Source organism: Micropterus salmoides, unplaced genomic scaffold (genome assembly GCF_014851395.1).
Source record: "Micropterus salmoides isolate LMB-PRFRI ecotype aquatic unplaced genomic scaffold, ASM1485139v1 Ms_hic_scaffold_6, whole genome shotgun sequence".
Taxonomy (NCBI): Eukaryota; Metazoa; Chordata; class Actinopteri; order Centrarchiformes; family Centrarchidae; genus Micropterus; species Micropterus salmoides.
Genome location: NW_024044348.1, coordinates 18,682,133 through 18,707,452, shown reverse-complemented (window position 1 = coordinate 18,707,452; position 25,320 = coordinate 18,682,133). Strand labels below are relative to the sequence as shown.

The window sequence follows — 25,320 nt, the reverse complement described above, 5'->3', positions numbered from 1 at the left end:
TCAGAGTGCTGATCTGGTCAATTGAATCGACAATCCACTTGGCAAGTTCAAGGCAGGCGAACCAAGCGAACCCAGAGCAGTATGATGCAGCGACACGCAGTGGCAACACTTCGACCGAAAGGCCAATTTATTTTAAAATGGTATTGATTGCTTTAATTATACAGTTAATTAGACTCTGGCCAAGCAAATTTAAATTCTATGCGTAGATGAGAAACTGGGTCATGAGAAGTTATTGACACTTTTAACAAACTCTGCGACTGTTGACTCAAATCACATATTATTTTATCTCCATTTAAATTGTGATATTCAAATTGTGTACAGGTGAAATCAAGTCTAAAAACACTATGTTTTAAATCAATATTAACACATAATACCCTACATAAAGACTGTACCTGAAACAAGTACACTTGTCGGATTGGAACAGATGTAACGTTAAGTTTCAGGGATAGTTTCTTTATTTAATGAGAATTTAAAAGAAAAGAAAATTAACTGCAGCCTCAGAGTTTATTGATTGTATTATATTAGATTACTGATGCAGCTCAGGATTGGTTCAGCGCTCCACAGTACAAAGTTGTGGCCTCTAGGCGGCGACAGAGAGCCCCATTTCTGTAAAAACAACATCTCACCTTCTTTCTTTAGTCCAAGTGCTGGAGCACGTTTGAGTGATCATGGAGTACATTTACTGTCATGTAGTTCAGCGTTAATACGGCGTGAATATCATAAGAGGGGGACTTCTGCGTGGATACGAGGAGCCACAGTCATGGCTGCACGGGAGGAAGGAGAGGTTTTGCACAGTAAAATAAGGCACCACGACGGAGCTGGAAGTGTAAACAGCTCCGAGGGCTTCAGGAACGGCTATGTGAAGAGCTGCGTCACCCCTCTCAAAGAGGACCATCAGAGGGGATTTTTGTTTAACGTGTGCAGGTTTTGCAACGAAGACGTACTCAATTCCAAATTGTTAAAGGTCTCAGCTCTCTACGTCGGCGCGTTTGTAATCTTCGCGCTTTCTTTCCTCATTTCTAGGAGCTTGCAAAGTGACTCGCTGTGGGATTTGCGGACTTTTTTGTCGGCTTTCTCCCAGTCCATCAGCCCTTTATTCAGCATAGGATGTGCTTTCTTCTTTCTAACGTTTTACCTGAGGAGGAAAAAGAGGGAGAGCAGTAAATGTTGGCTCGTGTCACTGCCAGCATCGTGTTACCTCGGGGATTTTTTGGTTTTGCGGTTTCTGCAATGGGGAGAGGACCAGCACCAGATGCAAATGGTGGGCAGGTTGTTATTCGTGTTGGGATGTGTGGGTCTCCTCACGCTGATCCCCACTCTCAAACTCAAACACAGTGTTCTCATACTGGTTTTCGCCAGCATTGTGTGGCTGGTCTCTTTTACAAGTTTGAGCGGTTTGCCTGCACTGCTCAGACCGCTCTTCGCCTGCTTTGCGGGGGTTTCTGGCTCCCTGTTGGGGCTCTGTTTTGACCATTACTACCCGTCGAGGGAAGCACCGAGTGGGATTTCCACCGCGGAGGAAAAGGTGCCTGTGATCAGACCTAGGAGAAGGTCCAGTTGTGTTTCACTGGGGGAAACGTCGACAAGCTATTATGGCAGTTGTAAAATGCCTCGCAGACCTTCGTTGCCCTGTATATCCAGAGAACAGGTAGGTCTCTTCCCTGCAGGACCACTGTTGTGTTTAGTTCAAAAGTAGGCCCACTGATCCTCCACAGCCACCCCGAGTGCACATGTGCACCAGAAGAGGAAAACACCCAGTCTCATGTCATGAAAATGCAAATCAATCTACTGACTTGCAGAAGAAACATTCCCTCACATAACAAAAGCAGTTTGGCTGTTTAATCAAGTAATCAGCCTAATGTGATATATTCAATAAGTAAATGGCTTTTAGTTAAGGAAAACATTTTCTGCTAAAAAACAAACATTGTATTGTGAATGATTTAACTAGGTCATCACAGACTCTTTCAGTTTGCAGACAATTACATATAAACATTATTTTTTGCAGTGTTATTATACAGGCCCTACATGTGTTAGAAATATCAAGCAAGGGCTCTGTCCAAATAAACATTTTTCAAATTTAAATTATAGCATTTCAGTCAAAGTGAAAACGTGTTTTACAGCCTATAAATATTTACATTTTAATATCTATATTCAACATGCCATATTGTGTGCAGTCTACCTGCTAACAGCACTTCTTGCCATCACGCCATCATTAATGTTTGTCTACATTGTGTTGGGAATATATTCATTAAAAAAGTAAATCTACCAAATAATCAGTCAATTGTGAGGGGCTATCTACACCATGCTGCGGGGATAACAACACAACCATCAGCATAGCAAGAGATTTGGACTAAGGTCCCATCTGACTGTAGCAGTCAACAAAACAAAATTATGTTGAGCTCACACTGGGATTATTCAGTGTCTACAGTCCACATTCAGCGTGTGTTTCTTTTCCTTTTTGTTTACTTGTATACACAAGCCCATTCAAGCTGTAGAAAACCAGTCTGTTTACATAGAGTAGCTAACAGGTCCACTGCAAAGTGATGCTCCTTTCTGCTTTGCAACATTTTTGTAAACCAATACACCTATATCGAGTGATGTCCATATAAAATAAAGGCTATCATGTGGCATGCATTATGTTGTGGACAAAAAAAAACTGATGCAAGCTGTTGTTGTAATGTGTGTAGACAATTGCCAACCTTATTGTCAGTATTATAGTGGTGTCTAGTAGTTTATTTAAAAACAACACATTATGTTATTTAGTGGATGCCAAACCATCAGCTCACACGCATTGTTTTTGCGTCCTTCGACCTTTGTTAGAAGTGATAAGAGAACTAAAAATGTATATCCAGTTTGTCTCAGTTGTGCCATTTCCAGGAGTTGTTTTTCACTTCATTGTGTTTTAGGCTATTAGCAGATTAGCAGTCACATTGAGTTAGGCCTTAAACAGTGCATGGAAACTAAGAGAAAAAACATTCAAAACATCAAGTATGAATATGACCACAGACTTTAAGAACGTTATTTGACTACATCATTTCACCTTTTGCTTTTCCTATGTGATACAGAAACAGAATGGACTTTATGTGTGGAAATTAGCAAGAAGCAAACAATGACATATCTTTTTTTTTTTTTTAAGGCAAGCTTTGTGATGGGGGCCTCAGATCCAGCTAAATCCAAGTTGAGATGTTGAAACCACAGACTTGATTTTTGCCTAAAATATGTTTCTCCAACCTTATTTGCTGAAAATGTGTAATATAGTTAAAAAAATAAATAAATAAAGAGCTCAGGAAATTTTATAAAGTGGTACATTTTCTTATGAGAACATTCCCATTTGACACAATCGACACCCATTGTAGTTAGTTACTTGACTTGCAACTTAAAATGTACTTCAGAGTTGACATATTCAGGGGCTGGAGCTTCACCTGAAACTGACTAATGTCTGGAGTACAAGTGAATTGCTCTCCCTTTTTGTGTCAGTTAGTTTTCCAGTGTCTTTGTAGGTAGGTATATACAGCACATGCTACACTTAAAGTACTACACCATATCATTCTCATTTGGAAAGTTGAAACAGGACATTGCTTCTGTTTTTGATTAAACAAACCATGTATTTTTTAATTGGTAATTATTTCTTAAATTGCTACATTAATTGTTACCATTGCCAACCAGATTATATAAACCCTCTTTTATACTGTGTGAAATTGCAAAAACATAAATTGGAAAATGTGTGAAAAGAACAAAAGGTGGTGGATAAGAGGTTAGTGATTGTGTGTTGTGCCATTTTATCAGCTGAATATCTAATGTACATCACAATCCATATTGAGTAAAAAGATAAATGGCAGGCCTGCGTCCTCATCCCTCTGTCCTTTTAAAAAAATGTATTTGGGTGCCTCTCTGCCAGTAAACATTTATGTCAAAGTCAAGTTTTCCTTAGTGAGTGAAAGGGACAAACTAAATACACTCCATAATATTACAGTTTGTGTGGCTTTCCTCTGGGAAATGCCAGACAGGTGAATTAAAGTCTGAATCGTCCGTTAGTTGTAAATGTTGTGGTTAGTGTGTCCGTAGGTGTCAGCCCTATGATGCAGCTTACTGGCAACCTGTGTGAGGTGTTGTGCTCACTGCATGCTGGGATAGATCACACTCACTGCGATAATGTGATGGCCTATAATATTAGCTGTGTAGCCCATAACGTAGGAAAGAGCTGTTGTAGATGTTCCCGTATGTTAAAAAAGTTGTTTTCTTGTCAAGTGTTTTAAAAAATTTAGCTACTGAAGGCACCAACCTTTTCCTTTCCTGGGTTTGATTATCAGGAAATATAGTCAGTGAAGAACTGTAAAGCACAAGAAATCATATTTTGTGATCTAACTTCTCTACTTATAAATGAGTGATTTTATTGAAGAAGAAAAAAAAACGGATGGCGAAAAGAGGCACAAAGGAGTCACTCAGGGTTCACTAGTGATGTCACAAGTCTTCTTCGTCTTCACACATTTTACACACAAAACAGTCAACCCCACCTTTCTGCTATCTGAGAGGCTCATTAGTTTTCTGTCTTTCATCTGCAAAGAGGCAGGTTGTTTTTTATTAGAAGCAGCATATGGTTTTATATACTTTAAGTTCATAAACACCATGAAAGAACAGTTGTTTAGAGTTTTGGCGTCATGTAGATGAAAGTGAAGGTGTTTGTGTCAGGATAATGGACACAAATGTGTCTTGAAACAAAGTAAACATGGAAAAGGCTTGTTTTAAAAAAAAATAATAATAATAACGGTCACGTACTTGTTAAAGTCATGTAACAGAACACCCCCCAACAAAATATCCTGTCAGTTTAACCAACGTTTGTGCGGATTATAGATTACACTGCAGGTAACTACAGCAGCAGTACTTTTGCTTGACGCTGTATAACTAACAGAGAACTCTAACTGGTGAAATCCCCTTATATTAACTATATCAATTCCATCCATGGATATTTTTTTTATCATCATTGTCAGTTGGAAATAAGAAAAGTTGATGTTTTGAGACTCAACAATGCACTGTTGCATTGCACTGTTGCATTGCACTGGTTGCTCTGTCAGCAAGTGTCTATAACCTATTCTATTTACCTATCATGAGAATCCTTTTGACATTTTACATTCATGTTTGAACCATCCAATGTGCTTGTCATAATCACTCCATTAATGTGAATGACATACTGTTTTGCAAGTCGACACCATCATGAGAGTCACCAGGGTGAGAGATGTGCCACCACACACCTGCTACGTATGTGCCAATTAAAATATTTTGCTTGTTTTTATTTGTTAGGCTTCATTTGTCATGTGCACGAGAGAAATTAGTAAATTCATTCTGTTGTTTCAAATTAAGGACACGGGTATGAATTACAAACAAAATGAAAACATTCAAGGTTTCAGATGTTCTGTCACAGCAATTTCTTCACCCACCAGAAGTGATTTGCTACAGAACCCAGAGCCACCTAAAGGTATTATCTGGTCATCTCTCTTATGTTTCGACAGAGGCTACTGCTATTGTTGTTGTTAAAGGTACACTGAGGAGTTTTTGGCCACTAGTGGTACTGTAGAGCAACACTTTGATTAAAATGAACGAGAATGTTATTTGTCTTTGACATTCTAACAGCATGCACACAAGGCTGCACATGCCAAAATTAATTAGCGGTTATGCTAAAAAAGGCTAATTAAACTCCTGCTTTTAATGTTCCTAGGACATTATAGTTGCTAGCTTGACCTGCATGTCATATTGCCATAACAGTTATGTTTACCTCCGGACATTTCTGGCCTTTTTAAAATTAAAGTTAAAGTGGCTTTATGGCAAACCCAGTGGATTCATACTATTTAACATATTAACAGTTGGAGGTGGTCCTAAAAGTCAGTTATGTGCCAATACATCTTTTAGAGTGCCTGTCTGTGGACAGTGCCTATCATGTGGAACTGTACAAGACCTCAAGCATTTCAAGAGTTAATTTTAAGGTTTAAAAGTTTACAAATGAGCAACAAATAGGCTACCACCACACTGTACATACTATGTCATACATCACATACAAATTTAGAACACCTAATTCAAATTCAGCTGTGTGATGGCACAAATTTCACCAGGGACTAGTCTGTTTACCGTTTCAACACATTGATGTAATTTTTTTTAACACTAAGATGATGTAGGCCTAAGTAGCAGGTACACACATACCAATCAAGCAAATGTTGCTAACTACTCTTAAGTTTTAGTTATTTTTAAAAATCTATTTTTTATAGTACAAGCTAAAACAAAAGATTTATTCGTTCACACCCTGTCACCATGGCTTTAAAAATGTGTTCTTTGTGTATTCTAAATTGTACTGTTCTACGTGACAGTCATTATCTGTTTGAGATCTTAAAGAAGGAACCAAACAAAAATGAGAGTAACTGTTAAGGAAAAGATTGCTTTATTAGGTCAATTTCTTAGATTTCTTTGCTGGTACGCAATGTTATGTTAGTGATCGGTGGCGGTCTCTGTAGCTGAGCACATCTTTTTTTATTGTTGGTAGAATCGTTACATCTGCCAGACTGACTTGGAAGGAAATCTGCCATCTTCATCGTCGTCACTGTTATACACAATGTATTGAAACTGCTCATTTAGAATTCATGTAACGGGACAAAGGTTTCTGTCTCTGTAGAAAATTTAGTGCAACGCTATAAACACGTTTTCAGCAGTGTTGGAGATAGGATCACATTTTTCCCACTTGTCAGTTAATGTTTTAACTGATTTTTGCTCTGATAATTTCAAGTCTCAGTTTTGTGTTTTGCCACGGTAATGAAAACCTCTTTCACAACCAAAGCTTTATGGATTGACTGCAAATGCCAGGGGTCAGGCTCACAGAATCCTAGATTTGTTGAATTAATGGCGTTGCTCTATTGTGTTAAATTCTTCTTTAATCGGATGTCTAAATAAGTTAGTGAATTATGTAATTGTGACATTGTGAAGGAGCCTTTGTGTTTGCTAATTTATTGCAAGATTAGTCTTGTATTTTGAGACTGTCCAATAGTCACAAGGGTCACAAATGGAGACCCAGAATTTGGTTAACACTGTTTGCAAGGGACAAGTATATTTACAAATTTCAGGCTGCATATTTGGGTATGTGTCCTTTTGAATCATTAATTTCAATTGACTGTTTTCCAAAACAACAATTTTATTTTCCAACCTGAATGGCAACTTGTTCTTCCTCAAAATGATGATCAGCATGTGTCTCTGAGACCCACTTAGTTTTTCTATTTTGAGATGAAGAGAATAAAGTGGAGATAATATTTTTTAAGTAGGATTATTGTATTTGGGCTTTCATGGCAGAAATCTAAAAGCTCTACTTCACGAGTAAGACCTTTTGAGGCGGTGCTGGCAGTGCAATGTTGAATTCAAGGAGACGGCCCTTTTTGTGTGGTTACCACTCCACGGGGGCAGGCAGGGGTAAATAATATACTTAACTAACCCCCCCATTCAGACAAGAACAGAGAAGCAGGCTGCTGAGAGAAAGGTTGGAAGGGAGAGCAGTGAAAACGCAGAGCTGCTCTCAGCTGTCACGTTCACTTGCTGTAAAGCCATGTGGAATGATATAACATTGACGTCACAACCCAGTGACGTACCACAGGGTGATTGCAAAGAAGAAAAAAAATGCCAAGTCTTATTAATCGCCCTGTAGAATATAGTGTCTGCCTCCAGCAGTGATGAGAAAGGGAGAAATTGTCCACCGTCAGACGGTGTGCATTAGGAAGGAGTCTTTAGGTAGAAACATTGCCACGGAGAATTTTACTCCAGACCACTTAGCTTATTCATGCAGAGAAGCAGACAAAGCAATAGGTGTTTTAAATTTTTTTGTATTTCAGAATAATGTTTTCCTAATTTATAATTCGATTTTCTTTGCTGATGGTATACAGCATTTTCAGGCTGGAACTATCAGCACAGTTTTTTAAGTGTATTAAACTAGTTATGTAATGTTCCCTTTGATTGAACAAATCCTCCCTCATCAGTATTATAGTAGTATATAGAGAAAGTAATTTGTGTAAAATCTAATAGTAGATTTGTGGTGTATAAAAATGGGCTTGTTATTTGTCAGTCTAAATATAAAGGTATGTATAATAATAATGTGATTATTTGTTGTCAGTGGTCTAATGAGATAAAATCATGGCCAAATTAAATATGTACTGTTTATACTGTTTGCATTCTCAGCCTTTATCTGTATAGAGATGAAAACCCCCATGCATTTAGTGAACCAACTTTGGTTCACTATCATCAAAACTAAACCACTGTCTGAAAGTGTGTTCAGTTGAAGACCAGGTGTGTGCAGATTTATTTTTCCTGTATACAGTGAATCCTCCACATGCTGGTCACGGCGTCTTTTCCAATCCACTATATAAAAACTTGAAATAAGTCCATCATGCTTTAAACAATTTAATGTATAAAAGATAATCAAATGAAACCTTATTGAGCATGCTGTGCCACTCTGGACCTCTTACGTGCTCAGGATATGTCATGAACACCACAATCTAATTTTGCATTGTTGCTCATCTTCTTTGTTGGCTTATTTAAAATTTCCAAATAAGATTAATTAAAAAGGCTAATAACCTTTTTGAGGTCAACCTAATTTTTTTTCTGTTTTATGTATTTTATAAAGCTTGAGTTGGTATTGACTGTAGCTCCTAAGACTATGCTGACTGAGAAAAAGTGCATTGCCTTAAAATAAATATCATTAAATAGCTTTTGTGATCTGTAGTTAAAGGTTATGTGTGTGTTTTTTACTTTATTTTAAGGAGACTTGATATTATCAATGTTGTGAACAATTTCTCTCAGTCCACTTGAAGGTAAGCTTGAAGGTCTTATGGGGCATCCGCAGTTTTATTTATAATACAGCAGTTGGATTTTGTTGGACCTCCAATCATTTTTAGATTCTAAATTAAAATGAAAATATCGCCGTCTTTAGTGAAAGTGTTGTTGAGCTGATTATCATAATATAATTCTGTTTGATGAAATGTGACCTAAGCTGAGCTGTTGTTTTAACTGAAAGAGAATGACGTGTGAAGTTAACCTCTTTGTTTGGGAGCTTGTGTAACAGTTACGACATCAAGACCAAGATGTCCTAATTTATTGCTTAGCAACTCCTCATCGATGCCACAGGTAGCTTTGATAGTAGGTAAACATTTTATGAATGCTGAATCAGCATTTATGAATGTTGCCTATATATGTTCAGATGTTTTTAATCCATATTTGAAATGTACAAAATAATGTTATTATTTTGGGTATTGTACTGATTTAAAATTTGGCTTGTTGTTATTGGATCTGGATGAGCTTCCTTTAATTATATTTTCATCCCACTTTCTTTCAATGTCAGAACTTGTTTGCATAGTTGCTTTAATTTTTCACCGGCAACAGCAGGACCTGTAGAAAGGGTTAAGTTGAGCGAGGTACTGTGTGTTTGGCTGACTGCAGAGTGAAACAGGATGCAGCGACTGCATTGTCAGCCTGCTGGTGTGAGTGCAAACAGATGAGGAAATGCTGGAGCGGGTACTCCAAAACTCAGGTTACCCTGGAAACGGTTTGCGTCATGATCACTAGCAATTAGCTTGCAGCTCTTTAGTTTTCATGATAGGTCTACCAGAGCTTAGCCTAATGATTCATCAAAAGAGGGCTCACAGTATATTCACAGGTTTTTGTTTTGCTTCTTCCTTTAAATTTTTGTTGAAATAGTCTACAAATTACTATTATTTGAGGACATAGTTTGGGTTATGGCCTTTTTGACACTGTTTGGAGCTGCCTATAAAGAGCTGTGCAGCGTGTACCCTCTTTCTTATTTTTCTCTAATGAGCCTTGATGTGATGTCCTGACCTCGTCTATCTGCTTGCATTATTATCTGTACAAAGCTTATGCGTGGCTGAGTTTGTGTATTGTTGAGGCCCAGAATGTTGGACTGGAGAGGGGCATGCTGAGCCACTGCCATCAACTGAGTTTGGGCTAATTAGACCTATTTTTTTCTGCTACTGTTGTCTCAGCTTCTCATACTTTTATTCTTTCCTCTACATGGAAAAAAAATGGCAAATGTGAAACAGCTAGATAAGATAAGTAATGACAAAATGTTCCCCAAGCTGCTGGCTCCATTTGCAACACAATCAAGCATTTTGTAGGCATTTAGTTTGGGAGTTTAGGAGACAGAGGAGACTTTTTTGCGCGTCTCATCTCAAATGATTTTGATTACACCACTAGCTTCCCAACAATGCAAACATCTCAGGTGGCTGAGCTTTTAAGTTCAGGATGAGGTTGTTGAACCTTGCATGTGTTGACTGTTTGTTCAGTCCAGTGACGGGGTGAAAGTAGAGAGGAGAGAGAGCATGGTTAGGTTTAGTCGAGACACGGTATGGTTAATTTAGAGTGCTGTGATATCGATGGTGTGCGGCCATGCTTAAATCGTTGCTGTGGGAATTTAAGCATGGTGAAAGACAGGTGAGGGATGTGTTTACGTTTTATTTCAGTGACTACCTACCATAGATTTTACCAACTGTCTCCAGACGGCTTTATTGATATATCATAATCTTTTCCTTCAATGGCTTTTAAAGCTTTACATGAAAATTTGAAGGGATGGTTAGGCAAGAGTGATTTATCTTTTTGTTGCACTGAAAATGCTTACAATTATCAATTTTGCTTTGCATTCTCATCAAAACATTACACGGCAATCTCACCAAAAATGTTACTCACTTTCTCCCTCTACTTTTCTCTCCCTCATTTTATTCTCTCTATCTCTGTTTCTCATTCTCTCTGAATTTCTTTCTGTCTCTCTCTCGCTCTCTCTCTCTCTGCGCCTCTTTTGAAAACGGTGTCAGCACTGCTGCTTTTACACCAAAAGGCTGTTGCTAAGTGACGGTTGACGTCAGCGGCAGCTACAGAGGAGGGCTTGTGTGTGTTTAGCAGCTGAGGGCAGATCCCACTGAAAAGGGCAAAACTGAGAAGCACTATTAGTCACTGCAGTGAAAACCCTAACTTCAACCAACAGGATCGCCATTTCCAATAACTGTGCAGAATTTATTCTGAATGACTTATGGTAAAAGTAAATCTTTCAAAGTGGAATGTTGAGGTTTAGGCAAAAGATTTTTGGAGAAACTGCTCCTGGCCAATCCCCACCCCCTTTTCTTCACTTTTTCTTTAGTCTGTCGCTGTCTCTTTTTCTTTCTCACTTTAACCCCCTTCTGCCCCTCCCCCAACACATACACACACAACACACACACACACACACATACATACCCTTCACATAATGTAAGTGAGATTTTGAAGATAGATTCTGAAAGTCTCTGAGTTTAGTGTGATATCTCCCCCATCCGGCCAAGGTTGCTCTTGATCTGCGCGCCATTGTTCAGTGTAATCAATTCCCTGGGGACCTGTATCATCCTCTAACTCTCCACCACTACAGCCCCCCCCCCCCCCCCGTCTGCGTTTCTTTCTCTCTCCTGTGACACCACACGAAATGTGACCGGTTAGTTGGGTGGACCAAACAAAAAGTGTATCTACATTTCAGGTTAAAATAACAGAGTACTTCTTCTGTTCACAACTCACAAATTGTTATTTTAACTGTAATTGTTATTATTTATCACTTTGCAAGATTTTATATCTGCGTGTGTGTTTTGCAAGAATTTTGCACATTTCTGTTGCACTATGATACTTGTTTTGTCTGCGTCAAAGCTTAAATGTCGAACCAAAATAATTTGCTCGTGCTTGCTTGACACACAAGACAGTAAACTTGTTTTTTATTTGAGGAAAGTTGGAGAGATGACGCAGTAATTTACCAATCTATATACAGTAGAGGACATGTCAGCTACATCTGTGATCTGAAGACTGTGTGTTACTGGAGATTAACCAGCACTAGCAGAGACTGGGGGTCTATGGGCAGAGATAGGTGTTTGTAGCAGTCATATGGAGCTCACTGGGTGAGCGGAGAGCTTAGGGTTTTAATCGCACACACCCCCCTGCAGCTTATGCACACTGTGCTCTTCAGATACAGTCAATGCTGTGGCCCGCCCCAAACTGTTATTACTCCCTGTGAAGGCCTTGACCTGATGTGGTAATAAGAATTTTTGTAGAGTGATATTCAGAGATCAAGGCCTGATGGGCAGTGGTTTAGTGGCCAGAGGGACTTTTCTGTAAGCAGAGGACTGGTTCACACAAGTGAAGCTTTTGGAAGTGGCATTTAGCAGGACATGCCCCTCAGCTTAATGGGCACACCTGATGCTGTGGAGTGAAGCAAGCGAGAGACCATATTAATGTGTTTTATATACTAAAAAAAAGCATTGAAAAGTTGCCCTTTGCTTATACTGATACATTCTGCAATGCACTGGATTGCCTGCTGCAGTGTGACCCCCATTTGTCCTTATCTGTCCCAACCCTGTATCAAAGGATCAACTGGATCAACAGTGGTCTTGATGCCACATATCAACAGCAGGCACCCCGGCCTGGCACCACAGACACGTGGCATTAGGCACTGGGTGCTCGGCTGCACACACCAGTAGTTGGCTGGGGTTTGGCATGGATTAAAGATGCAGGATTTGCGTCATAAGGTGGACTCTACCGGGCATTGTGACTATATAGAAAGTTTTATGTTACTGTTGCTAAGTGATCTAAAACGCAGACACATCAGGTTGGCTGTTTGTACAAGTAGGGAAAACACAGACTTGCAAAGCAAAGTAAGAATTTAAAAAGATGCGAAATACATTAGATGGTTTTCTAAGTTAGCTTTTAGCTATAGTCCTTTCCTTTCTGTTTTCCTTTATTTCTTTTTCAGCGGCAACAACTACAAACCATCTGTTGACAAGAGAACAGTGATGTTATTGTTTACAAAATGATACACCTTCCAATGTACTAAAGGCTAGCTAAATCATCATTATTATGCTCAATATTAAGGTAATACATCACATTTTTTCGTGGTTATATGTAATTATAAGTATACTGTAGTTAACTGAAAGAAAACTGCAACCTTGTCCTTAATATGCATGCAAATCTTGTAATCACAATACACTTTTCCTCAGTTAGCTTAAAGAGCTCTCACAGAGGAACAGAGACCAATTAATCACAGTGTGCTCGAAAGGCACACTCATCATCATCATCAGATATTTCACCTATTAATAAAAAGTGCCAGTTCTGGCATGGGGTGAAGCATCAATATACTGTAGTAAATAAACACATTTTAAATGCTTGTCGAACCAAAGAAACTGTGCAAAAGCTAAAAGTATCGTATATGTCTGTTAAGCTATGTGTACAGTGAAGATCATTTACCATGTTTTGGGCACATTAATAAGCTGTCCATGCAGAAAATGCAACGAAGTTAACTGTTAGTGTGTCATGGAGCAACAGAGCAGTGAGACAAGCAAGCTAAATGCCACATTCAGGAGGACTTTCAGGCAATGCTACTCCATAACATACTTCAAAACAAATGTTTTGTGTTTTTGTGTGTGTATATTATGTACATTGTTATTTTACAAAACAGATAAAAAATAGTCTGAGAGAAAAATAGTGTAGAATAGATAATGTGCAAATGGATTCCATACATGTGCATTTAATAGCTCTTTTACTTGATAATCACTGTTTTGCACCATTGCTGATATTCTTATAGAAGTCTTGCCCCTTTTTAACTTTACTTAATTTATTTATGAATGGAAGTGCTCTTTTTCAGCAACGCCACAATATCTTAATACCTAGTCCTGCCAAAAAAATTATTGTATACTACACAAATCTTGATAACCTGGGTACATGTAGGCTTCACCTTTGCTCTCCTTAATAACTCTGTTTAGTAAACCTACCTCAGGTTTGTTTGTGTGGCTCTGACTCATCCGACAGTCAGCCAGTGTTCCAGTATTTATGCCATGTGGCATATGTCTCAGGTGATGCAGGCAGAGCTTGCCGAGGTCTAAGTTTATACTTACAGATGTAAAATGCTGATCTCTGGTGGTTCTGGACCTGCACTCTGCCAGCACTCCCTGCTGAGTCTGCTCGTTCCTAAGATGGGATATTGAGGGAAAGTAACTGAAGACCCCAGCCACCTTTCTGGCCTGGTGACCCTTTGTTTAAACTGTAAACTGCATGATGCACTTTGTAAGGAAATGTAGATTTGTCAGAAAAGAAACATATTAGTCTGTCAGTTGCAACTTCAGTTACATATTACTCAACCTAATTACTTTTTTCCTTCCTCCATTTGTTGCATTAGTTTTTAAATGGTACTACTGGCTAAGGCATTTGTTTTGTTGAGTTCATCATAGCAGAAGATGAGTATCTACAAATAAATTAGATGTCGAAATAGGAGAAGTGACTGTTGCATCCTGTGATGAAGGTTACTTCCAAATAACCTCTCTGAAAAGCTTTTGTGCTAATTGACAGAACTATGTATTATATTTAAATTAAAATATTGTTGATTGAAATAACTAAAATATTGTTAATTATTAAAGGCAGAAAGGAAGTGGTGGTACAGTGGACTTTCTGCTTAAATTTTACAGTATTATTTTTGTTGCTGGATATCAGTGGTTAACACAGTAACATGTGTCTGATTTTCCCAGATTTTATTTTATAGAGAATGTTGCACTCTATAATTGCATGAAATTCATTTCTTGCCCTGGACAATTTTTTGCTCAATCTTTCTTGAATTCAATTGATCTTCTTTACTTTTCTCCACTTGTAGCTTCACTCTTTTCTGTGTTGCTCCAACAGCAAGTTTTCCAAGTTCGTCTCTCAGAGCATACTGGCCTCATGGCAGGGTGACAGTCTCACTTCATTATGTGTGCGCTAAACACCAGGGACTCCACAATGTGAAATACCAAAACACCCCACCCCTGTACCAAACCAGGGTGGATTACTGTCATGAAAAATCAACTTATAGCTCTTTGATGTTGCAACAAAAAAAACAACATTTTGGCCTCTTAAAAGCTGTTACTGTTGTGCTGCAGCATATTAGCAGGGTTGCTGTAAAAGTATGCCCACACATTGTAGATGAAGGCGTTCATTTGTCCATTGTCTGGCCATACCAAGGAAAGTGGATTGTTGCACACTTGTGGGTAATTGCCTCACACTGAAGAAGTGCGTTTTGCCAAAAACATCTGTGCTGAATGAAATGACAGAACTGGAGTACAGTTTTGGACATTTTGTCATTCAGAAAATGTCCAGAATATCCAACAATGGCAAAAGTAAAGGATTTAAATAGAAGTCTATGAGAACAAATATGAGACAAACTTTAATGTCATTAAAGCTCATTAAAAACTGTTTTTGAACACCGGCCTAAAAGCTGCATTTTTGGATTTCTAACCACTACTAAGAACTTAACACTAGATTACAGACACACAGCTATGATATATTCTGGCCCAATAAAGTGGTAATGGTAAATATCTTAGCAAACAGTTGCCTACTTAAACATCTGGTAGACATACAGTATATCTAATTTGAGTCATGTTTCTGCTCACCTGATGAATTGAAGTCCAATAGTCACTTTACTTTTGGGGTTGGTCTCCACCAACTCCAGCTAACTCCACCAGCTATCTTTGTCTGTTTGCTGTTAGCCAGGTAAGGTACAGTGGTTTTGGTCAGAACTTTTTGACTAAGAAACAGTTTCCTGCTGCTGCTAGAGGTGTTGATAGTCTTAGTGGTTGGATGAGAGCAGTGTATGAGAGCAAACTGTACAGAGTGAACTATATAGTAAATATGTAGCTCTACAATCCAAATTATTTTATTTTATGTTTTTTGACGGGTACAATGCACAATATATGTATTGTGCTGGACAAAGCTAATTCTCATCTGTAGTCCCTAGGCAGGTGCCAGTAGTGCACAGGTTATTATGATAAAAGACAATAAATCCAAACCTACCACTTCATAAAAAGCCGACCAAATGAAATCGAATAAAGAAACGGACTTAAATAAACCAATCCTCCCAAAACAATGATACATTCCCATATAAAACACAACAATCAATCAACAATTCCAATGCAAAAATACACAATCTGTCAGTACAAGAAATTAACCAAGCACGTAGCACTAACTGGCCACATTCAGTGTCTTACAGCACAATGACTACAACATACCTGATTGTTCTTCAGCTGTATTTTCACACTACCTTAAAAATGTTTAAAAGTACTAAATTCTCTAACACTCAGTGGTAAAGAATTCCTTCCAGTTTAGTAATATTTATTTGTGTGTGTGTCTTGGTGTATGCAGCTTTAAATGGTCTCAAATTATATTCACAGCTATGTAGCAAAGTTTCTGTAGGCTATCACACCGCGTGAAAATAATATCCAGCTTGAATCAGAAAACCTGGTAGCTGTGAGGCATTTTGAAAAGCACATGTAGGAGCCCCGTATTATGCTGACCTTTACCTCTGTGACCCAACCCAGACCTTCACACCACAACCAGGAGAGTAGGAAAGGACAGAATGCAACATGCCCTTTGTTGCTATGGAGCACATAAACAGGCTCTCACTATGCATTTGTCTAGAAGAGTGTATTGGATTTAGTTAAATTCCTATTCTACTGTATAACCATAAGTTATCTAAGTGTGTTCTCAAATAACTTTAAAAACAACTAGACTGACAGATGTTCAGAGGCGCTTCAGAGTGGCCTGTTCCATATTGATTTTGACCTTTTAACTTGACAAGTGTGCAACTCTAAGCTTCTTAAACTTAAGCGTCACCTCAACTTTAATGGCAGCTTTGTGAATGTGACACGTAAAGTAGAAATGAGAAGCTCCCTACAAACCAGCGTTGGTCACATGCTTGTAAATGATTTACCTAACACACTATTTCTGTTGTGGTGTCTTTTCTCACTGTTCTTTGTGTCGGCCCTCACTCTCTCTACTTCCCTGTTAACTCCTCCTCCCGCTGCTCGACTCTGATGGATGGCGTTTGTGTTCACATGCTTGTTATTGGCCAGAGCTCCAGGGCTCAGGCGTTAGGTTGTGTTTATGAGAGGAGCCTGCACTGATTCCATGATAAAACCAGATGTTCCCTTAAAAGGCTTCGAGCCTCCCTCATCTAGCTCTCATGTCCATATCAGGTATAACCTTCCTGTTGTACTCAGGCCTCTCAGCCTCCAAACTATAGCTTGGTGTTGGGCTCCACAGTGGTCAAAAAAGGGTGCGTGTGAAGGACATACATCACATGTTTGCACTTTGATAGAGAGAAACAGTCTAAGTTAGAATATGCTGTAAATGAGGACTATATTAAATGTAAAACATTATAAGCAATAAAACCTGAGCTTATTAAGCAATAACAACACACTTTCTGAGTTTTTCTGTGACAAAATGTGGTCTTTTAATTTACATTGAGAATAAAGGAAGGAGACGTAGTAGTAGTTTATTCTCACATGTGAATAGGTGGAACCACAGGGTAGCATTTGTGCTTGATAAATGACATAACCAATTAATCAATTTTCAAGACTGTTACCTATTAATTTTCTGTTAACCAGCTGATCACTACAGCACTGAATTATTTGTAAAGTGACAGCTTATGGTTTACCATAAAGTGAAAGGAAAATCGCTGTCCTGTCATCTAACACTCTGTTATCATATTGGCTCTGGGTTATTGAAGGCCTATCAGATGCCGGAACGCCAGACAGCAGGTGATAATACTATGATATGATGTACTGTTGTGATGTACACACTAGAACTATGCTGTTCAACTTACATAGTAATCTACCTGGAATGTGTGCTTGCACGTATTTGATTAGAAAATTCAGTGTGTTGCTGTGTGACGTCTTATTGCGGTGTATACATTTTGTCAAGTTCTGTGTTTTCACTACCCTGTGTTTTTGTGCCAGAAACCAGAGTGGAGTCATTGAAATGAATGAGGAGGCTGCAGTTTTTTCACAGAGCACTATCATCAGTCTGAACGCAGCAGTAGAGTTTCAAGAGTTTGGGCTGTAAAAACCACTGCAAGATCCCATGTGCCAGCTGGTTGGCACTGAGATCACCTTTGTCCCATGGCATATGCTATATTGAGTCTTTGATAATGCTAACTTTAAACAGCTTGTTGGCTGATAACTTTGGCCTGATATAGGTAGAAGGCAATAAAGCTGTAAGAAAAAGGAAAACAAAACAGGAAGGCCAGTCAGAGGCAGATCTGGTTACTTATTGTACCTTAATAAACAGCTGCTTACATATTTTTGATGACATATGAAGCCCTCGTCAGGCTCTGATTGTACATTCTGTGCGTCACAAGGTCAATGGTCCTTTTAATAATTACTTTTGTTAACACTGGGTAAACCTGGGATATTTATATGAACCTGCAGATCAGCAAATCAATGTCAGCAGAAAGGACTTTGAGAAGTACTATTCAGAGTATTTACACTTGGGCTGTCTGCCACCACTCTCCAAAGGTCATACATGCCTATATTCTTGCCAATCTCTTGTGATATCAATGAATTGCTGTGCTCCAGGTCAACAAAAAAAAATTTAAGCTCAGATAAAATGTAACCTGTATACGGAGCCTGCACTGCAGACTGCCTGCAGCTATTTATAGGGACACGGTTTACTGAATGGTTTCCAGTAAATGTGGGGCCAAAGTCATGCATGGACTGAATCCTTTTCCTACACGGAATATGTTTTTATTGTGTAAAATTGTCATCATAAGAGTTGTAAAAAAAACAAACAAACAAAAAAAAAAAACTCATCTTGCAGCTGGTCGGTCTGCAGTCATCAACTTGAATTAAACAGGTGTAATTTATAGCGTGAATCACTTTAACAAGCTGAAATCAGTTAATGAAGACATATTTTGAACATTTGTGTGTAGAGTAGCCTGTAATATGTGACTCAGTCCTACATGAACAGTACATACCTACAGTATATCTGACCAGCAGCTTAGTTATGAATGTAAGGGACACAGTTTCAAGCACCATGTCCAAACAAATCCTTCTAGTATCAGTTTATAAGATTATGTATTCTTGATTTACAGGATAACAGGGGAATTCAGAAGAAAAGGGAAACATAAAGATGCATGTTATCAGTTAGATTGAAATACAGTTTCTCTTTTTATGGTTTTGTAGGTCTTAAAAACACTGCAAGTGGTGTGCAGGCTTTGTTTTGCCAGCATTGGAAGCTGCCAAGCTGAATTTTGGTGTTGAGTACAATCAAAACGTTACGCGCCGTTTGAGCATGAAACATACCATTGTGGGAAAAAGTTCATCATTGACGTACTAGGGTTGACCTTACTCATATTGTGGCATTGGCATTGACTCACTTCGTCTGGTTCAATGCTGAGAACTAAGATTTTTGTCTGTTGTTAAGCTACAGATTCCTTGTGAATACAATACACCTTGTCATTCATCTTCTTATCTTCCTCCTAAATCACAAGGGTGTAATAGTACGCCAGTAACTTTGTTGTTGTTATTGTTTAGTCTATAAGAGGCTGGGTTAATGATCAGCAGTCAGTATAACAATGATGTCATTTACAATAAACTGAAAAAGAAAAAAGGCATTTCAGAGTTAGAATTCTTAATTATCATTAGGGCTATATTTTAAATGTTTAAATATGCATCTACTGTCTACTAATATATCTATTAATATTGCTATTTAATTCTAACAATGGCATTTTGCACAATCTTTCCAATTTTAACAATTGATAAGATTTTGATCATTTATCAAATGCAAACTGCATCTTCATTTCTCACATTTTAAATGTTTAATTTAAATTGGGAAAGAATTCTAAACATTATAAAAAACAAGTGCGTATCTTGAATGTCTATAATTTACCGAAAAAGGCAAAGCTAAAGCTGCATGATCAAACAAAAATAGAGAATAGATTACATCTCTTTTTAACTTTAAATATAGATAATGTCTTAATAAATGTGTCTGTGCAGCTTGTTTTGTTTTTGCATTTTCATGCGCGTAGATACATGCAACTCGATATTTCTTCATTTTTGTGGCTTCTCAGCATTAAGTATGGCAGACACCAAGCAGCTGCTGCCCCATTTATTTAGAAAAGACTCCATCTTGACCTCTTTGGCTTTCCTCCCACTTGTGTACATGTATGAACCTGTGCACTCTCTGCTGTCATTTTGTTTTTGGGAACTGTGGCGGATACCACGTCATACCTCTGTTTTTATTTTTTACCTTACGGTTGAGATGTGTTGTGAAGAGACGAGCCATAAAATTAACTTTGGCTGCATTTTGTTTTGTTTTTGGCTAATATGTGACTAATTTTTTTTTATAACAGTGTCAACAGCCCAAGTCACATGGAATCTGATCTTTCCCAGATTGGATTTGGGCCACTTTCATATGATGTCCAAATCAGATACAGGCCTGATTTAAAATAAATAAATAAATACAACTTTTCATGCGACTTCGACGTTACTCTAGAATGACCGGAACTATGCTAACAAAAATAAAGCAGAGAATTAATCGCTCCACAAAAGCCATAATAAAAAATGTCTCTTTCCTTGTTATCATTTGCTTTCTTCCACCTGAAATTATCTTACAAATGAAACTGTAGATGCTAACATCTGTGGCTTCCAGGTTTACTTCCGTAGGACAGTGTGCTGCGAGTGACGGTTATCGATTGAAAGTTGAAATATCCGACTTCTGACCTCAAAGCGTTTCAGGTGCATGGTGGTGCGTGACGCCAAAAATAAACAATAAACATGGCTGACTGTGACTCTTTCTTGGCAAGTGTATGCCCAGTTAAACCCTCAGCAGTGCACTTGGTGTAGCTGCCATTTTTGTGTGACGTCATTCGGCTGCTACTTGTGAAGTCGGGGTACACATTCACAAGTAGGAAGTCTGATTTCAAGTAGTATTCATAGTACTTTTTCTATTTGAAGGTCAGAAATTTTTCAGTTCCAAGTTGCGTGGAAAGCAGCATAAGGCCTACAGTGTGAACACAGGGTCCTTGAGGGATCTCCAGCAAAAAGGGGAATAATTTATTTTTACTATAATTCCATAGTTGGGTAACACAGTGACAGAATGTATGACCGTTTTGGTCATGGGTCATACACTTTCTGTAATAAAACATCTAAAAGCAAAAATCCAATCAGATGGACGACCCTAGGACAAAATCTTATTAAATCGGGGTCTGTGGTCTAATTTGTGTCAGTTTAGCGAACATTTCATTTTTAAGGGACTTTATGGGATGTTTTGATATTTCAAAAGTTACGCGGTCTTGCTTTGAAGGTTCGGTGCGTAAGATTTAGTGGCATCTAGTGGTGAGGGTTGCAAATTGCCACCAATGGCTCAGTCATCGCTCACCCCTCTCTTTGCAGGCGCATAGAAACTACGGTGGCCGACAAGCTCTGTCAGCTCTTGTGCTAAATAATGCTTGCTCTGTAGAGCAGTTTGTCCGTTTTGGGCTATTGTAGAAACATGGCTGCGCAACATGGCGACTTCTGTGTAAAGGGACCCGCTATCTATATAGATAGTAATCGCTCATTCTAAGTCAATAAAAACATAACAGTTCATTAGGTAAAGTCTTAGTTATGCATGTTATATTGCATTTCTGCAATAAAATAAATATTACACACTGGGCCTGAACTTATGTGTGTACTGGCCAGTTCTGTGTCATCTTCATCTACAACCAGCACACCTTAAAAATGTGATGTGGAAACATTTGTCTCCTGAATGTGCATCTGTAAACTCATTAGTAATAATAATGTTTTGCTAACAGACATACAGGTCAGTCCGGGATGGGCTGAAGAATCCATTTAGTCTTCACCTGCATTAAAGTCTCAAACTTTGGTTGTTGCCTTTGATAATGTTTTCCTTTTTAACAGCTTTAACAGAAGGTGCTGACAATCTTATTAGTCCATCTTGTTGCTTGTTCCATGTGTTGATCTTTTAAAACATTTTCTACAACACAATGTACCCAACAAAGATATATAGTATAGCATTATGGTAACTGTCTATTCATGCTTAGAACCGCAAGTGACCACAATAAGTTCAGTAAAATGAATGCATATAATAGAGGGACAAATCCATTTCTTTCTTCATTATATTCAATGAAAACAATCATCTTAATCATCAATAATCATCTTTGGTCAGCCAATACAGCTCTTACTGATCTAGTCATGAGTCTATATTCTTGGCCTTCCTGCATATCTTTCTGTGGGAAGGTAAAGTGATCTTAGGTCAACTGAGAGAGACCGTAAATCTGGAAGGTCTGCTGGGACCGTTTCTTCTGACGCTTTCTCTTGAAATGAGGACACACCTGCAGCCTCAGCGCAGCCTAAGCGATGTCTGGTCTTGCTTCCCTTCCTGAGCCCCCAAGTGTTTTCACTGGAACTCATCCCACACCCATGCTAACACTTCTACAACTATGGCAGATGCAGCCTTCTAGGCCTTCAACTAAAAATCACCATCCTCCTTCAGAATAAGGCAAAGTGTTGGGATCATGAATAAGACTTTCAATTCTCAGTACATCCTCACCTCTCAGAGATCAGCTGACAAATTGGACCCTTTCTTTTCCAGGTGTCCAGAACATTTGGCCATACTGTACACTGTGATAAATCCCGTTCCATATCCCTTGGACTTGTTCAGTCTTTTGGCCTTAATGGAATAATAGTGTTGATGAGGAGCACCATCCAACTTGGTTTAACACAAAGAATGTTCCTGCTGTTTCCTAAATGGCTCAGGGTGCATAGACATATACACACACTCTTCCACAGTTTTTCTGTTAGCCATGTTCTGGTCCATCTGCTTTTTCTCTGGGGACACAGCTAGCTGACAAATTCACAACAGCCAGGAAGCAGACAGCAACTACTATCTTCCCTGCTTCAAAGGAATTAGTGGGTGTGTGTCTATAGGCTGTGTGCTGTATGTCCCCGGACTCATGTAAACAAAACGCCATAGTAAAACCACATGCTATGCCCCTGAGATAGAAGATGACAGACCTGTGTAGGGTACTCTTTCTGCTGCAACAAACTACGACCTTTGCTGACGTAAACCAGACAGGCTTAGACGTTGAATTGGTGTTTTTAGCTGATTAGTCATTTGGTTTTGTCTAAAGTATTTTGGCCTGTTCTAGAGTAATTTTTGCAGCTATTTTTAGACTTCATTTCAGTCCTGAGATCACATGTTCGTGGGAGTTCTATTCAGATTTAGTTTAGTTAACTTCATTAACATTAGCTTGTTCTCATTGCATATCTGGGGGCAAAACTCCACATCTTTCTTATCACAAAATTATCAAAAAATTATACTGCTTTGTCTTGCAAGTGATTTTTTGCCACACAATTTTATTCTATTAATTCATAATGTAATCCGTATAAATATGGTAATTTTATCATATCGCATTGGAAACTCAATGCAAAACTGAGGACTAGTTATATTTAAATTCTCTTTACTATTTGACTACTTAAAAACTAATAGCTACATCCATACAGCACAGAAAATCTTGACACTTGACCACAGTAGTATGTATGTACTGGAATGCACTAAGCATCACAAATTTATGGCTTCTGAGTTTCACAGTTGCATCTAATACTACTTTATTCACTTTCTTACGCCAGTGGGGGCGCATGAAAAGGTATCTGTAACTCAACACGGAAACTGGAATTAATGTAGCATAATCCTCAGAGAACAACAGCTATGGCTGTCTGGAGAGAGACAAAGGCTAGGAAGGGTTAGGAAAGTTGTCTCATATCTTGCATTGTGGCAAAGGTCAGGCTTATGACCTCAAGGTGGGTGTATCTGCATTGTGGATGTGGGCATGTAGATGTATAGTTTTCAAAGCTCACTGTATTACAAGATAGCAGTCATACATGATTTGTTTAGTTCACAGGTTGGTAATAAGCATACCATTCCTCATGTAATGTAACATGATGCCGGCATGTGAAGAGGAAACAAAATAGTTTTGTCGAGTCCTTTTAATGCAATGAAAATTATGTTTTTAGGTATGCAACGTTTTAGATTGTTTAGTGAATAATCCGTATGACATGTCTGTGTTGCATAAATAGATCAGCTGTCAGTAACAACACTGTTACTCACAAGTTGAGCGAAATGCCAAAGGTTATGCTCATCTGTTGTCTTTTTGAGTTTTGACACTCTTTTCAGATCAGATGGGAGATTTTAAATCAGACTATACCTGGATCCAAATTTGTTTATCAAGTTCCCTCTGTGTTGGGGTCTTCTGCCATAAATTCAGTGTTGCTACCTTGTTAGCCTCCTGTTGCACATGGGAACATGGTGTCAAGTAACCTAATGTCATACAGACACTGCACATGTGTTTGATTGTTGTTGCCTGGCTAATAACCTGTACTACATTGTGTTTTAGTATCTCATGGCACATAGCAGATATAAGCGATATAGGGGGCTAGATAAACATAGCTTGTAGCGGTTGATTTATTCAGAATGGATCTTTAAAGCCTATCAAGGTGGTCAGTTTCACTCGGCAAGAGGCCTGCGGATTTGTCTCACACCCCCGTAGACATAGCAGGGGGGTAAACCCACAATTTTGTATGCAGTATACAGTTATCAAATGTAAACAATAGGCTAGGATCTGAACATACAGCTAAAAAGGTAACTGAGAAAAGGATCTCTCTTCAGCTCAAGTCTGTGCTGGATCTAACCAACCCATAGTCAAATTACTTCTTTATAGTTGTGCACTTCAGAACAACAAAAACGTTATAGTATGTTGAAGACAATGCCTAGCCTATATTGAGTGATTGGCTACTTTAAAATACATATCATGTGATCTCAGAGAGTGTTGGTGGGGCAAAGTTATTTCTTTTCCTTTTTAACGTCTTTTTAGCGACATGTTGTTGTCATGGAAAAAGTGTAGAGATATGAAAACCCAAGTTATTTGCAGATTTACAACTAGACTAACGTGACATGAGACACACAACTATGAATTTGTTCATTCCTTGGCTGGTTGGAATATTTAAACTATTTTTGGGAAGAAATCTCATTGGTAGTATTTGTTTTGTTTTTTATCCACTGGATTGGTGCCAACATAGGACAAACACTACTCAGTGTTCAAATAAACAGATCTTGTCATAGAACTACTTAAAAATACTTCAAATGACAATACTTGCTGGCTTTTGCAGGGCAGATGTGGAACAACACCAGTGCAGTGAAGTGGTAGATGAGTGTGAAAGAGAGGGATGACATTTTGCACAAGCTCCTTTCCCTAGTCAAAGAATTTTCCATGGTCCTGCCAGTTTGCCCTGACAATACTAGTGACAGCCATAGGCGGACTAGCCATCTGGAGTACCTTGAGTTTTCCAGTTGGGCCTGTTGACCTGTGGGCTGGTGGTGAGCCAAGCAACACAGATGCAAAATTATTTTTTCAAGTCTTTGGTCCTGGAGACAAGCTAGCTACACTAAGTACTTTATCTCTTCCACCTTTCACAGACAACT

The 25,320-nt window shown here is 38.5% G+C and overlaps 1 protein-coding gene across 1 annotated transcript in view; it reads left to right on the top strand.

The window, feature by feature from the left end:
- The first annotated feature begins 603 nt into the window (after positions 1 to 603).
- pde3b (phosphodiesterase 3B) overlaps positions 604 to 25,320 on the top strand; it is a 44,362-nt gene continuing 19,645 nt past the window's right edge. The window contains 1 exon segment of the mRNA XM_038701809.1: positions 604 to 1,648. Coding sequence (XP_038557737.1) covers positions 761 to 1,648 — 888 coding nt within the window. The 5' untranslated portion in view covers positions 604 to 760.